At 43.8% G+C, this 13,929-nt stretch overlaps 1 protein-coding gene across 3 annotated transcripts in view; it reads left to right on the top strand.

Annotated features, from left to right (window-relative positions):
* Positions 1–13,929, top strand: part of ELP6 (elongator acetyltransferase complex subunit 6) — a 154,396-nt gene that overhangs the window by 102,161 nt on the left and 38,306 nt on the right. For all 3 annotated transcript variants that reach the window (XM_085628623.1, XM_085628622.1, XM_085628624.1), the window contains one exon: positions 7,279–7,468. In XM_085628623.1, the coding sequence (XP_085484749.1) occupies positions 7,279–7,468 (190 nt within the window). The remainder of the gene's footprint in view (positions 1–7,278; positions 7,469–13,929) is intronic.

Here is a 13,929-nt window from a genome sequence, read left to right as displayed (position 1 = left end):
ATGCAACAATCTGACTCCAATATTTCAATCATGCTTGAATATAAAGGGCAATTTAATTTCACTCCGGTGAAAGAAAGGGGTTTCATGGCTTCAAAAGGTCTTTGGGACACAAGCTTTCAGCTAATTACTGACGGTTTCGATACAGCTGCTGCGCGGCAGCCCGAGACGGCTCGGCTGAGTCCGGCCGCGGGAAGAGACGCGGTGTATCTGTAGTACAGACACGTGCTGTAGCCGCCGAGAAATTAAATATGTGCTCACATTTCTACCGACCTGCACCACTGGAGAGGGAAGAAATGCAACGGAATCAGCAGTACAAAGCAACAAGAGTCAAAAGCTCCCCTTCCCCGGCGCCCCTCTCAGCTGATGGTTTGAACTCACTGGCCTTTTCTGAAGATTCCACACTGACGAGATCTGTCTGATGAGTGAGTGATAACAAGTGTAAAGTGAAGTGTGAAAAGGTCACAGTCTTCCCAAACTGAAATGTTTCAAAACTTTCATTAGCTTATATTTGTAAGGCAAATGACGCTTTATATGATGCCGATGGGGTTGAAACAATTGACCACAACAGACTCTCGAAGTTATTGATTTTGTTGGCACGTACAAACCACATGTTATTAAAACATACTCTGCCGGATCCCACGTCGGCATTCAGCCACGTCCAAAAGGCAGATCATGCTGCAGAGAAACGGATATGCATAATTTTTCAGCTGCTTGCGTTAGAAAGAGATATTTCATCAGTCTGGTATACAAACAAAGTTGAGAAACGTTAACACTGTTTCATACAACAGAGGGTTTTCAGCGCTAGCACTCTGGAAGGCACGACTATGAACACATGTATTTATTTACATGCCACACTTCGCGATATCAATGGCCTCAAGGCACGAGTTCTGGCAGATAAGGGAAGTAGGCACAGGACAATAACAATAACACCAGTTGCCCAGCATCACACTGTGCGGTTTGCTTTTTTGTATATAGCAATAACTCGACCCAGTGCCTAACACAAAATGATGGGCGCCCCCTGTAGAATGTGATTAGGGTCCCTTGTGTGACCATCATATTTCACAGATATTCATTGGTCTTGCGCCCAATGGAGGCCCCGTCGAAGAACTGGGGACCCCCCCACCCTTGCATCACAGGGGCTGCAGGGCCCTGCCTTATGCCACTGACTCGACCGGAAGGCATTGTAGCGCTTTAAGAGAGCACCAGTCCCATTACACAAGGGCAGATTTGTTGTTTTTTAGGCACAGGGGGGGTTAAGTGATTTGCCCAGAGTCAGAGGATGTTGAGCTGATGCCGGGACTCAAACCTGGTTCCCTAGTTCAAAAGTCGGCAGCTCTGGTCATAACACACATTTGATGTGCAGCTTAGTCACTGTTTGCCCTTGTATGCGATTCTGCTAATATAGAAGAGCACACTTATAACGCCAGATACTGCAGAGGTTAGCCAGGAAGTGGCCGTGCTTGGTTCCACACTCGCCGCTGAGTGATCAGACAAGTTTTCTGGCTGGTGTTCCACCTCTTTTACTTCTTGCCTTAAATTTGTGCTTATCAGAAGGAAGTCAATCCGGGAGGAGTGACCGTATCTATTATTATGATAAGTAAAACTTTGTCTGTGACACCCCCCTCCCCTGTCTCCAAACATCCATTAACCCTAGATCTTTCACAATGTGGTATAAGCATTCCCTCATCTTAGGGGAGGTAGCTAAAGGTCTAGTGGTAGATTTATCTAAAAGAGGATCTAGTAATACATAAAATCACATCCTATCAATATGAAATTCCTGACCTCAACTAATTGGCCATAGAATTCTCGGAGAGGTCCTGTGTCATCTATATTTGGACCGTAATACCCTATAAATGTGTATCTAACTGTACGTATTTTGGTGCTTACTATCAGCCATCTCCCTCCGGAAACAGCAACATAATTTTCCACCGTAGCCTGCACTGAGTGTTTTTTTAATCAGAATTGCGACCCCCTTCACATTGCACCGTTGATTTGTGCAAGCGAACTGGCTAATCTATTTTTGTCCCTTTACGATGTTTCCCATTCTCCCTGGAGTAGGTGCGTTTGCTGCAATATTATAACTCAGGTATTCGATTTTTTTAAGGTATTATAAAATTCTCCTCCTCCTACCATGTACCCGGAGCCTATTCACATTCCAAATCACTACCCTTAAACTACCTTTGTCATTTTTTCACTTGGTCCCATATTATGGCGTTTTATTCAATCTTTCTAATTACCCTTGTCGCAAATGAGAAAATCCCCCCTCCCCCCACATGCTTTCCACCCTGTAAGATTTATGTTTACTCTACAGCTACTTGTGTGCCCCCACCCAAAGCTTCCCACCACCCTACCCTTCCTGGGGAACCCTCCACCCAACTGTATTGGGTATCTCATGATACCCTTGAGCATCCTCTCTCCAACAGTTATTAATGTTTCCCTTTTATATATACATTATGAGACCTAATGAATCTCAAAGCAAGCTACCACTGATGCAAAGTTTTCATAAGTTATGTAGCCAAACAACTAAAGGATATACAGTAAAATAAAAATAGCTCGCAATGAGAATATAATCACCATATGTATATTTTTAATCAATTATAGTAGTATGTTTTCTTCATGCACAGCTGTAAATGATGATGCAGGGGAACCAGTAGTACAGGTGGTAACAGGATGCTTTATTCTTTAAGATAAGAGTCTCAGGTTACAGGTAGGAGATGGTAAGAAGGTATCAGGAAAGCCCCACCGGAAGCAGCATCCTTTCTGCTCAGCCCACGCCCTCCAACTGGCATTCACTCCACCAGGCACACATCAGCAGTCTGGTAATTCACACTGGCTGCGCTGCAGGGGACTTAAAACTAAGGAGAGAATGCATGACATAGAAATGAAGATACCACAGATTTCATCACGCAGAGCAGTGAATTGTAAGGACTGCAGGTGCCATGTATGTCCCTTCTTGTGTAATCTTTAAGAGCTCTCCCCTTTGTGTAATCTTCTAAGCACTACAGTTAGAAGGTATCAAATATATACAGTGATATCCTGCAGTACCGGGCTCTCCTAACTAACACGGGACAACAGTAGACCCATGTTACATCAAACCTGCAATCGCAGCACAGATCGACGTGTTGTATGAGAGTCTGTAGCAAATTCACTGCCACTGGGATCACTACAAGTCCTCGCTATCTTTAAACAGAGTTATGGAAATGTGCTTTTGATCCAGTGTCCTCAATGGACAAAGTGCAATGAGAGACGAGACATGGACGTGTGTTACACCCCTGCCTTGGTGTTTTTTCCCCTAAACCTTGCGTTCAAGGATACAAAGAGCACAGGAAAATAACTTGTGGGTTGTTGACAGTTCACCTGTATGGTGTTGCCTTAAATGTAACCGTTGCAGAATCTGCAAAGAAACAAGAAATCTCCACTGCTGTAGGGAGAAATTAGTCCTAGATGAAGGAGTTAAATACCCCAAAAGGTACTTCGATATTCAAAAGGTACTTCGATGTTGAAACTTGTAGACTGTTGAGGAACTCTAATATCTTAATTACCACCTCACTGATTTCAAAAGATTTAAGCATTTGAAAGTGCGGTGCCATTTGCCTCTTCCACTTGTCGGGGTGCACTAAATGAATTAAAACGGTTTGTGCTCTCCTATTGCTAATCCTCTTTCAAAGCCTCCCCTTTGTCTTGCATACACTTTTTGGGGGAAGTTTCATATTGTTATTTATTTGGGATGTGAAATCGCACTGCATTAATTGAAAATATTTGCTAGAAGCATTAAAGAGCAATCTAAGCCTTCTGTTTGAGAGGATTATTAATTGCAGTAGTGTCTGTTATTTGATAATTAGGAATTGACCCAAATGAGGGTTTTTCTGATATTTCTATAAACCTATAAGCCAAAATAATGTAAGAAAAAGTAAGACTTCATTGTAAAATGTGCCAGTAATTAAAGTATGTATTGAACTTTTCTTAAGCCCGTTGCCGGCATTGATAAATGCAGTAGATGTGAAACTATTGTTGCACTTTTGCGGCTTATTATTTGGAATCCCCCACATCTTCAAATGTTCTTGTCCCAGATATTCACCTAATAATGTAATTTGATTTACATTATGGTGTCGAGTCTTCATTGTTGGAGAGTGCTGGAAACGAGTTGATCACTTTACTACGAGATAGGTCAATGATCATGTCCAGCTGGAGATCTGGCAAAGTCCCACTTTTGCACAATGAGATGCAAAACGTTATTGTGTACTTATTTGAAGTGTTTTCAAGGTGAAGTAGACTGACTTAGGAATTAGAAGTAGTTGTGGTCAATTTCATCATTACTTCAAAGATCATGCAACACTAAGCTGCAGGATAATGAGTTGGTTCAAAGGTGAGATTCTTCATTCAGTGTCCGGTCGAGATATTCTCTCAGTGTGTGGATTCATGAATTATATTGGCTATAAGGTGTTTTTGCAAGTTTTGCTATCTATCTAATATAATTTGATGTAATAAAATGTATGGCTTTAAGTTTTATTTTCTGTACAAAACTATTGGATTTCTTCACTTTTAAAAGTAAATTAAATAAAAAATACTCGGCTGGAAAATATTATATTTAGGAGTTTGGACTTCTACTTAAGCCTGCATGTAGTTTTTAGCCTTAGGAAATTGCACTCTTTTTGTCCTACTGTTTATTACTTTACTGCCTGCAAGAGCTATCTTCTTCTCTCTAAGTCAACTGTATTAACTTTGTTGATGAAAACCCAGCAGCATTTTATGATTGGAATGCTCTGAATTAGATTCTTTCTAAAATGTTAATGAACAGCTTCTGATGCTAAATATTCTGAAATAATTCAATTTTAAGAGACTTTGCTGACTGATGGGGCTAAAACCTTGACCGTTTGTAACCTTGGACAGTGGCCCATAAAGCTCATACAAGCAAAGGCCAAGGCTATATTGGTGCTCTTACTCTTTGATATCCTAGGCCCTCTTTGAACGTTTAGTCTTTGGTATAGTCTATGTAGGGTTCTAGGATAATTTAGCTCCGACACCTTGTTAACTCATTGATTTGGAATTAGGTGTCGTTTCTTTTCTGTTATGAACCTCCACTGCTACCAATCTGTGACTGAACACTAGGAGTGGCTGCTTCAGGGGTGGCATCCAGGGCTCAATGAAGTTAAAGGGGTGCAGATTTCAAATAGAGGTATAGGACATTCTGTCTGTACAAGAACCACATTCCAATGATATCCAAGCGACATGCAAATCCCAAAGCAATAATAGAATAGAATATCAGAACATTTAACATACACGGTAAACCCTTAATGACAAGAATAGTGTGAGCTCCGGTGTGTGTGGGAAGGGTAGAGGAGGTATGCATCTCACACTTTAAAAGCAGCCAGCCAACTTATTGCAGGATCCAAAATGTGTAATATATATGCTGGCCATAAAATACATGTCAAATATTTAAAAAGGGCAACATTGATTTAAAACCCACCATAAAATATAAGTCCTTTAAAAACATCCATTCCTTAATATGTCCAGTTTTAAAATTCCTTATGGCTTCGATGGTGACATGGGTGTGACCAACCTTCACCTCTATTACTTGGCCACTAGACTTATTGTTGTCCACGACTGGTTCGCTAGCGGCTGGTCCGAACCGGCTTACCGGACCGAGCTCAGGACTACGGACTTTCCGCAACTTCAGGCCTACTTGTATGGGGCCCCATACCACCCCACCTCTCAGTAGAGCAGTCCTAACGGCCTGGCGCTCTGCTCTGCGCTACACGAGAAGGGATAGGAAGCTTACTCAACACACACCCCTGTGGTACGGCACTTGGTTACATGAGGCATTGACCCTTCTGGGCTTCCGGCAGTGGGATCAGATCGGGATTTCACTCCTTGGGGACGTGTGGGTAGGGGGCCACATCAGAACCTTTTCCGACCTGCAGCAACGCCACTCCCTTCATACCACCCAATTTTATAAGTATTTGCAGCTCCGACACACTCTCACTGCGCACATTCCACCAGCCACCTCCCTTCCTGAATTCAGTCCGCTAGAGGCCCAGGTCATGATGGGGAACTTGGGTAGAGAGGGGGTGTCACGGGTCTACCGCTCCCTTGTGAACAATGGCCCTGCGACCCTAGACTCGCTGCGCACCTGCTGGGAGAGGTGGCTGGGTCCCCTAGAAGAAGCAGACTGGCGAGACACTCTCATGGCTCCCAAAACTCTGAAGACCTCCTCTAAACTGTGTCTCATCCAACCTTACTATTTCCACATGGCATATATTACCCCTGCGCATCTGTACAGGGCAAGACTGCGCTCCTCCCCAGCCTGTACACGGTGTGGCCATGCCCCGGCTGATTTTTACCACATAGTCTGGCAGTGTCCTATTCTTGACTCATTCAGGGCGGGTGTGGAATCGGAGCTCGAGCAGAGCCTGGGATGGCTGTTCCCCCATGCCCCACTGCGTCTTCTCCTGGGAGTATTTGATGGCCTAAACGGCTCTAGAGCCGACAAACGCTTCTTGGGCACTGCGGTTGCAGTGGCCAAGCAAGACATTGCAGCGGCCTGGTCTCAGGCCAAACCCCCTACTGTACAGAAGTGGCGACGAGGGGTGGACTGGTGCGCGGCCCAAGACGAGCCCCTCTTTGAGGCTCCGGGATGTCCTGAAAAGTTTGAAAAGCTTTGGGGCAAGTGGCTAAATTTGTTGTTTTGATTGCTGTGCTTGTTTCTCCTCATGGACTCAGATACATTGTGCACACTCATGCTGTCTTTGCGTATTTTGTTTTTCTCAAATGCTAATAAATTTGATTATCAAAAAAAAAAATCCATATGGAATGAATTCTTTGAAAAGAACTAATGCTACTAAGTTCCACATTCTGCGTTTCAAGTGAAGTCCACAGCTTTGGGCAGCATTGATTTTCATATTCTTTTGATTTAAGTTCCCATTGGGCCGCCGGCACCCCCATGAATCTGGGGCCCCTTTCACTTGCAAGGGATGAAATGCCCTGATGCCTCCCCTGGTGTTGGTCAGCTCCAGCAAAGGTCTCACTTCAGTGCCATACTTTTTACTGCAGCTCCACCTTTATTCAACAGCAGCCCCTTTGTGGTACACTAAAACCCCAAATTTCTCATTTGTTTCTTTGTGCTCTGGCACACACCACTTGCCCTTCTGCCAACACGATCTATACTGAAGCACACAGATTAATCCTCATACAAGCAACTATAGGAAACAAAAGCCAAACTAACAAATTGTAGGATAGTTTGTTTTAAACCCACTCCTTTTATTCTGTTTTTTAATGCAGCGGTTCTGACCTAAAACACCTTTACAACTTTGTGCGGTCATCGCTGGCACCTTCCAGTGCAGAGGAGACTTGGAAGTGCCCAGTGTTGCTAGTGGATGACCTCAGCGTTCTGCTCAGTCTGGGAGTGAAGGCCGTACAAGTGGTGGATTTCATACATTACTGCAGAACGACTGTCTGTTCCCAGTTGAAGGTACACTGGGAGTAATGGGGGTGCATGCATATTACTGCTGATTCAGCAGCTACTGTAAAGTGTTTTCATTAGTAGTAGACCTGTCCATCAGCGTTGTCCCTTTTCTGAACTTTTGTAAACTGATTGTAAAACATGAATATGTTCTACTGTTGTTGGTTGAAGACCACTCATGTTTGCTTCCAAATGCCAGGGACAATGAAGTGGACTGCTGAGCAGTAAATGTTTTTTCATCTGGTCAGACCCTTACTTGCATTGAGAAATTCTTGTTGAGGATGAAGTGACTTATATGAAATAGGCAACCTGAAAAAATGATGTTTTAATTGAGAGCACAAAATATCAGGGCTGGGTAACAAATACTTTTGGGTTCGAGTACAAAAATTGAGAGCACCCGGGAACAGAAACATGATTGTGCAGAGAATAGGGGTGGGATTAGGAGGAAGAACAAAGTGAGACGTGAAAAAGAAAAAGGAATGAGTTAAAGAGCAGTAAGAGAGGAAGATAACAGGAGGGAGAACTTGAAAATTGTTTACCTAGTTAGTGTTTTTTTATTGATCTTTATAACTTTCAATAACTTTTAATACAACCCAGGATTATCTTGGGCATAACATTACTGTTTCAGCATATTCAGTCTTGTTTTCCAAAAAGAGAAACATAAGAATAACATCATGAAGTGTACATATTGCAGAGAGTAGTTGTTCGTAAATGGTTAAATCCAGACAGAACAGCCAAATGTAAGGTTGCCATAACATAAAACCCACCCTCTACCTCCCCATCCAATCTAGCTGCCAACTCCCCGCAACTCAAAGGCACCTATGGCAGAGCTACTCTTGTATTTGCTACCAACCATGGCCTCGGGCCGACAGTCAGTTGGCTTGCTATTGTATGAACAGTTCCTGTTAATGCGTTTAGGGATTATCTTCTGTGATATTGTGCTTTGGAGTGGTTCACTATCTATGGAGGTTTGTCATATGTTTTGGGATTAATGGCCCGCAGCAGTGGTTCCCCATCCAGTTCCAATGTTGATCTAGGTGCTCCACCTGTCTTGTGAGCACTTACATCCAGCTCCACTCGAGCACATGTATGAAAATGTGCTTTCCATCTGTCTAGATCTGGAGGCAACGATAATCTCCAGTTCATGGCAATTTATTTTTTTTCCCGCAAGAACCAACACAAGGTCTATGAATTTGCTATTCGATTTTCCAGCTTTGGCCAGTGGCATAAGTTCCAACAGGTACACCATGGGCACATTTAAATAACCTTTGCCAGTCCAGTGCAAGATACATTTTGTGACCCCGGCCCACCAGGGTCTGAGCACCAAACCACACCATTTGTACAAAGGTGCCCCATCTACTTTACATCTGGGGCAAGCAAGTGATGCATTTGGATACATGACCTGCAGGCACACCAGAGTCAAGAATGTCTAATGAACATAGTTAAATTGTAGGAACTTCAACCAAGCATTTTGATAAACCTGAGTCACGTGCTGCAGGGCATAAGCCCATTCAGTATCCAAGTCTTCACCTCCCAGTTAGAGTTTATCTTAAAAATCTGTCTGGATCTGACTTTCTTGGACACATGTTTAACACACCATCTATAGTTAAATGCATAATCTAGTAGAAGTTGTAAGAAACAGGAAGATTTTAGAGAGCTTTTAATGTTGCCCTTTACAGAAGAAACCTAAATCAAAAATTCCATCACAAATATATACATAAAAACAGTTAATTTTGGGCCAGATGTACAAAGTCATTTTGCGATCGCTAACCCTGTGATTCACAAAATCTCAATGTTTACAACTGCAAATGGCTTTTAGGTGTATATTTAACCTATTTTGTCAGTTGGAAAAGCTTTTCTGACACGCAAAATGGATTTTGCGACTAATACAAAGTTGCAATTCGGAAGGCACATGAAACGGACATTCACTCCTAATTGCGATTCAGTTTGCCATGTATCAGTCAATTGCAAAGCATTGATCTGTTACCGACTCTTCAAAGGAGGTGCTAACTGATTTGTCGGGTGACCTTGGCTGAGGTCATGTCCTGATCCCTCTGAAGTTTTCCAAAAGAGGTACCTTTTTTTAAGCATCAGTGGTTGCTTTAAGGAACATGGGCTGCTTTTCCATTTTGCTTTTATTGTTTCTAAATAGGTTTGCTGTTTGGAAATTTAAATACTGGAATACCGGGATGATGCTCTGCTGACCCTCCATCCTTCTTTTCGAAGCCAGTACCAGGGGGTTGCTAATAGCGACCCGCCTAATTAATATCTATTGGGGAGGTCGTTCTGTGATAACCTGCGATTTTGTGATGCTACCGATTAGTACTTGGGACACATTGTGAAATCTGTTGCAAAAAGTGCCACCACATTTGAGACCTGTGTCTTAGCACATTAGACCCTTCGTTCTTTTGAACCAGAAGTATTTAAAATAGGTGAGGAATTGTGAATTTATGACAGATGTTCATGAAATCCATACCAGGTAAATTTGCATACAGTGAATGTGAACCATTTACAGAGTCATTGGTTATCCTGAATACTGGGCATCGTTCTTGTCCATGTGAATGTTCATTGGACACCACTTGTTTAACCCATGTAAAACATTTACTGATTATTAGCCTAAACAAAAAGTGCTATGTGAAAGAGCACACTTGAATAATTGAACGAAACTGCTAAGAAATCCAAGGCAGAAAGGGGGCTGGTAAGACACCCTTTCAGTCAGTCCGGTATTCCTGCATAGTTTCTTGGGACTAACATGCATAAAGTACGCATACTGTGTACCATGCGATAATTCTAAAATTCAGTCAATTTGGAAAACATAACCCCTAATACATTTTACAAAATGCATTATCAGTTCAGGTAATTACACATTTCATAATCTGAAATTAATAGGTAACTGTGGAAAGAAATATTGGGAGTAGATAAAATAGGAAAAAGAGCTCTCTAAGTATTCATGTATGTATGTATGTGGTATTTCTATAGCATGAACCTAGCCGAAAGGCAGCAGAGCACTGTATATGTTCAAAGATCAGCAAAATGTTGAGTGATAGGAGTGGTAGCTGCTTTGTGAACTATTCCATTGTGATGTAGTGTTCTTTAAGGTGGCGTCTACAACCTTTCCCTAAATTGAAGCAGCGTTGGGGTGGTCCTAAAGAAAAAGCAAATGTTGTAGCAGATCCTGGGTTATACACTTCTGAGTCTGCAGTTAGATAGTGTCCTGGCTGAGGGCGTGCCAAGAACCACCAGAGACAGTGAGCTTATCTGAAAGGTCGCGCTCTTCACATCCACCCCCTAAACACTCCGCTCGTTATCCTTCCACTCCGTGACTGGTTGCTTCACAGCGCCATCACTACCACCGTGTAAGGGTTCCTCTTCCCCCGCCTGATGCTGCCCTTCCACCTAGCCTGGTTGCCTCCGTTCATAGTTCCTCATCACGCACCTCGCCCCCTTCTAGTACACGACAACTGCAGACGCATGTCCTCACATCACGCGGTCCCTTTCCGCTCCTACTCTTCATTAGCAAGCCACCGTGAATGGTTATCTCTCTTGTTACTCACCACTTATACGGCTTATTTGCGCCCGCCACTTATCCATTAGTACTTGACTCTTGTACCCAACGCATGCCTACTCACCCGCATGCATTCTTGGTACTACACCTGCATCCTCTGCGCGATTTAATCTTGTTCAACATGCCATTAGTGGACCGCCCTAAATCTTCTCTTTCATTTTTTCCTCAAATTTTTTTTCCCCTCTCTATATCACCCCTGTTTGTTTCCCCACAGGCAATTTCGTTAACAATCAGGCATGTACACATTAATGTCCTGATGATGATCCTGGTACTCCTCTGACAGGATCGAAACGTCGTCGACCCCTTCTAAAATAGCATGCACGTTAATCCATTGTGTTAAAGTGCATTAGCTGTTTTGAAAAAGCTTACAACATTGGATAATGTAAAAAGCTCCTTTTGTCTTGCCTGAAATGCCTTTGTTTGTGTTGTAAAGTTATTGTTCTAATCGGATACAGGACTGTGTCCCACAAGTACTTTGTTCCTATATGTGTGCATATATTTTTTTATTGCAAAATTAAATCGGTTGTCCGGCTGGACTTACAGAATATAGTATCGATTCTGAACTATATTTATCTAATCATTATCCTAACTATTTGAGGATCATTGTTGTTTGTACAGGGCAGTGGGTTGTAGGCATGACACACAGGGATGTGTGCCATGTCGACTCTTCACTTTGTCTGCACCAAAACACGCAGCCTGAAAAAGTAGTGTGTGTGTGTGAAGGTACAGGGCCTCTAAGGGTGACACAATAAGTGCTGCAGCCCTTAGAGGCGTTCCCTGGCCACAGTGCCATTGGTACATGTGGTACCATTTACAAGGGGCTGACCTGTGGCCAGAAAGTGCCAATTGGGTTTTGTTTTCAATGCAGTTTTAGGGAAAGAACATAGGCCCTGGGCAACGTAGTCAAAGTACATCGCAGTTTAGCAAAAAGTGGGGGCAACCATGCAAAAAGAGGGCACTTTCTTACACAACCCCCTCCCCACGAAAGAGGATGAGACTAACATTTCCCTAGAGAGACTTCATTGTCTAAGTGGACGAACCTGGAAAGTCCATCTGCATTGGCATGTGCAGTCCCAGGTCTGTGTTCCACTATAAAGTCCGTTCCTTGTAGGGAGATGGACCACCTCAACAGTTTAGGATTTTCATCTTTCATCTGCATTAGCCATTTGAGAGGTCTGTGGTCAGTTTGAACTAGGAAGTGAGTACCAAAAAAGTATGGTCTCCGCTTCTTCAAGGCCCAAACCACAGCAAAGGCTTCCCTCTCAATGGCACTCCAATGGTGCTCCCTGGGGAGAAGCCTTCTGCTTATAAAAGCAACAGGTTGGTCTTGGCCTTCATCATTGGTCTGGGATAGGACCGCTCCTATCCCTAGCTCAGAGGCATCAGTCTGCACTATGAACTGCATGGTTATAGTCTGGAGCTTTGGGAATTGGTGCAGAGCACATTCCCTCTTTCAGGGTGTCAAAAGCCTTTTAACAGTTAACTGTCCAGTTCCCTTTTTTGGGCATCTTCTTGGAGGTAAGTTCTATGAGGGGAGTCACACTGAACCTATTTCCCTTCACAAACCTTCTGTAGTACCCAGTCAAGCCAAGGAATGCCCTGACTTGGGTCTGGGTTGTTGGAGCTTCCCAGTCCAGGATCTTGGGCTGTAAGGGTTGCCCTTAGCCTCCACCAACAAGGTAGCCCGAGTATACCACATTTCCCTGCCCTATCTGGCATTTGGATACCTTGATAGTTAGGCCTGCAGTTTGCAGGGCTTTTAAAACCTTCCCCAGGTGGATCAGGTGATCCTGCCAGGTGGAGCTAAAGACAGCAAAATCATCTAGATCTGCTGCACTAAAGGACTCCAATTCAGCAAAGACTTAATTCACCAACCTTTGGAAAGTGGCAGGGGCATTCTTAAACCAAAAGGCATAACAATAAACTGATAATGCCCATCAGGTGTGAAGAATGCTGTTTTATTTTTTTTTGCTCCTCGTGCCATGCCAATCTGCCAGTACCCTGCAGTTAATTCAAAGGTACTTAGAAATTTGGCTGCACCTAAAGTATCTATCAATTCATCAGCTCTTGGGATAGGGTGAGCATCTGTCTTGGTGACAGAGTTGAGCCCTTTATAGTCCATTCAGAACCTCATTTCTCTCTTTCCACCCTGTGGATGTGGTTGGGGACTAGAACGACTGGGCTGGCCCAGGGGCTCTCAGAGGGTTCAATAACCCCTAGCTCCAGCATCTTGCTGACTTCAGCTCTGATGCTTTCCCCACCAAATCATTACTCTCATTTAATGAAGCCCTTACTGACATTCTACTTGCGGCCTTGTCCAAGTCCTGCACAGGGGTTCTTATGGATAGGGCAATTCCTCGCCACCATAGCCCCGCCCCAGGGGACCCCAGTTTCCTCACCCAGCACCCCGCCCCAGAGCGCTTGGTGTTCCAGTCCTCCACCTCCAAAGTTAGACCCCAGTGCATTACCTTTCACCCCACTGGATACGTAATCCAGAAGGATGGATACCTTTGGGAAAAGGATGTTCTTTTCTGCCAGCCTGGCACTGTGGTCAGTGAACACTGCATTCCTCGTGGGCCAATACTCCCATACCATCTGGGACTCAGTTGCGCCGGAGCTGACCATGGTCTTGGAGGAGGTTTGAGCCATACTCTCTCAAGCAATTGCTGATGGGAGGGACGCAGCCAAGTTCACTATCCGATGTGGGCTGGATACGACTGACTCGATGGGCAGAGCAGTTTCATCATTGGTGGCCCTTAGGTGCCACGCCAGGCTGAGAACAACTGGCTTTTCGGGGAATGTCCAAGCTTCGCTCATGGACATGCTATTTGGTGGCTATTGGTTGTTTGGAGAGAAGGCTGACTCTGCGCTCAAACACTTCAAGGACAGCAGAACAACAGCCTGG

Source organism: Triturus cristatus, chromosome 10 (assembly GCF_964204655.1).
Source record: "Triturus cristatus chromosome 10, aTriCri1.1, whole genome shotgun sequence".
NCBI classification, from domain to species: domain Eukaryota; kingdom Metazoa; phylum Chordata; class Amphibia; order Caudata; family Salamandridae; genus Triturus; species Triturus cristatus.
This window is presented reverse-complemented; position numbering and strand designations above follow the sequence as displayed.